The sequence below is a fragment of the Octodon degus genome, unplaced genomic scaffold, assembly GCF_000260255.1.
Source record: "Octodon degus isolate 3935 unplaced genomic scaffold, OctDeg1.0 scaffold00093, whole genome shotgun sequence".
NCBI classification, from domain to species: domain Eukaryota; kingdom Metazoa; phylum Chordata; class Mammalia; order Rodentia; family Octodontidae; genus Octodon; species Octodon degus.
The window spans coordinates 1,971,466-1,974,251 of NW_004524669.1; the positions used below are offsets into that span (position 1 = coordinate 1,971,466).

The 2,786-nt window shown below is 42.1% G+C and overlaps 1 protein-coding gene across 1 annotated transcript in view; it reads right to left on the reverse strand.

Moving 5' to 3' along the window:
• Positions 1-406: 406 nt before the first annotated feature.
• Positions 407-2,786, reverse strand: part of Bcdin3d (BCDIN3 domain containing RNA methyltransferase) — a 6,822-nt gene continuing 4,442 nt past the window's right edge. The window contains exon 2 of the mRNA XM_004637792.2: positions 407-1,216. Coding sequence (XP_004637849.1) covers positions 566-1,216 — 651 coding nt within the window. The 3' untranslated portion in view covers positions 407-565. The remainder of the gene's footprint in view (positions 1,217-2,786) is intronic.

Here is a 2,786-nt window from a genome sequence, read left to right on the forward strand (position 1 = left end):
TGAGTTCAATCCCCTGTTCCACAAAAAAAAAAAAAATCCCAGTATTTAGGAGGTTGAGGCAGGAGGATAGCGGTGAGTATGAGGCCAGCCTGGGTCACACAGTGAATTCAAGGCCAGCCTACACTACAAGGAGACACTGTCTCAAAACCAAAAATAAGTAACTCCCAAAAGCTAGAGATGTGGCTCAACAGTAAACCACTTGTTTAGCATGCCCAAAGCTCTGGGTTCTAATCCTCAGCACCACAAAACAATTCATCCTTCTCAGGGGTTGCCCCAAACAATGGGGACTAGATACTGATTTTTTTCTGTTGCATGCCTTGGATACTTTGCCAAAAGTTTCTTTTTTTCTTTTAATGTATCTACTACAGGATCTAATGGGTGTCACTACACAGATCACACTCCTAGTGTTACTCCTGTTTTCAGCCTCCCAAGCGCTGAGATTACAGGCATTTGCCACCATGCCCAGTCTCTGTGAGGCTTTGAAGCTGCCTGTTATAAAACATAACTGAATGTAATTCTCAGTGTAGTAACATTTTAATTTCTCTTTCCTGGTTTTTTTGCCTTATCATATCATTGCCTGCAGAATCTTAAATCTGTTCCTTTCTTTCTCTTCTTCTATCAGTGACTCAGGGATCGGATGAGTCTCCATGGTATGTTTTGCCCTGAAGAGCAGGAGGCTTCGGTTCCAACTGGTATTGCCAAAGCAGCACACTAATTCCATGCCATGATCCTGGGTCAAGATCTGTACAATCTGATTTGCCATGTTACCTCGGATGGCAAGGGAGCGGAAGTGGTCAAAATCATGGAGTCCCAGCTTTCGGAGACGCCTTGCAGCTGCCCGGTAACACTTCCAAGGCTGAGGCTCCACAAGGAGGTAGCGGCAGAGAGAGGAAAGATGGGCTAAGAATTCCCACAAGCCTTGGTCCCCATGATTCAGATGAATCCACATAGTTATCGACATGCAGAAGCCAATGTCAAAAACCAAACATCCAAATTGGCTTAAGAAAGAGCTCAAGAGAACCTTCCGGGTCTGTTGATTCATGAAGTCCAGAGTGATAAAGGTCAAGGCATCAGGAAAAGGACATTCTTTTTCAGCTCGTTCTACCAGGACTGGATCTATATCACAGCACAGGAAACGGAGTTCTCTGGAGGCGTCTGAGCAGGTCTCCCCATCATGTAGGGAAAGGAAGTGTTTGTACAGAGCCACACTCAGATCCTAGAGGAATCCAAAAGAGCTTTGTCATTGCAGTTCTCAGCCAGTGAATGGAAGAGAAAGTTATCTCACATCCTCTGAGCCTGCCACTTCACGTTTGGCTTTATAGGATGTGAAACTCCTAAACAGCAGTTGTAGTTTTTTCACAAGCAGATTCTCAGCGCCCTCCAGGGGCCACAGGCTGTAATTCATCATCCCTACATTTTCCAGATTTGGCAAAGAAGCTTCAGGCACTATTTTCCTGTGTAAGTGATATGCTGGTAAAGTCATCTTTTCCTAGGTACTACCTAAGACTCAAAGGAAAAGGAAAGGATCCAGAAGCATAATCAGTACCCCTGAACGGGTAGGTGGGAAATTTTATACCATCACCGTATGAAAACCTGTCTCTCAGCCTATGGTTGGCAAAGTGGAGTCTAAAGTTTTTCTTTCTTTTCTTTTTTTTTTTAAGGAACCGGGGATTGAACTCAGGCCCTTGCGCTTGCCAGGGAAGCGCTTATTCTACTGAGCCATCTCCCCAGCCCCTGAGTCTAAAGTTTTTAAACAGCTTTCATCCCATGGCTTTCCTTTTTATTATCTTATATTTTACCAGCTCCTGAGACATTTTTACTTCTACAGTTATCACTAATAAAGGTCACTAGTGAACTTTCTAGCCAAATCCAATAGTTTATGATTTTTTTCATATTATCATCCTTTGGACTCTTAACCCTATTTATCTCCTTTTTCTTTCTTTGGCCATTAAAACTTACTTTGTTTGCTAGGTGTTGTGGCACATGCTAGCATTAGGGAATCCTAGCATTAGGGAGGATGAAGCAGGAGTATTACTGTGAGTTTGAGGCCAGCTTGGGCTATACAGCGAAACCCTGCTTAAATAAATAAATAAATACAAACACCACCACCAACAGAAACCCCAACTTTGTAATACCAGCACTCAGGAGACTACTGTAGGAGGATCACCACAAGTTTGAAGCCCGTCTGGGCTACACTGTGAGTTCAAGACCAACCTGAACTACGTAGTGAGATCCTGTCTCAAAACAAATAAATAAAAACCCTAACTCAAATTTGTGTTGTTCTATAAGATAGTTTCCACTTTCCTGTTCATTACTTCTGCAATCTTTTGTGTGGGTGAAGAAAGGCGCAATGGAAACCATTCAGGTGTCTAACAATAGTAGTATAGACAAAATGTAGCATAGCCATGAAAATGGAACAACAAATAGTACTTTGAAATAAAAACTCAGTGCAACAACATTGATTATTCTCATAAACGTATATTGTTGGTTTAAAAAATAAAGGCTACAATAGGAAATACATGACAAGCTTCTACTTATATTAAGTCTGAAATAGGTAAAATTGAATCACATTAAGGATAGAAAAATAATAAGTCATTAAAAAATGGATGGGCCCAAAGTGCTGATCCTGCTCCTGGGGCACACTGAGACAGCAATTGAGACTGGATGTGGTGGTGTGCGCCTGTAATCCCAGCTCTTGGGAGGCTGTAAACAGGCAGGTCACTATGAGTCTGATCTAGTAGTGAGACCTTTAATACCCTGTAGACCCTTCCCTAAATACAATGAAA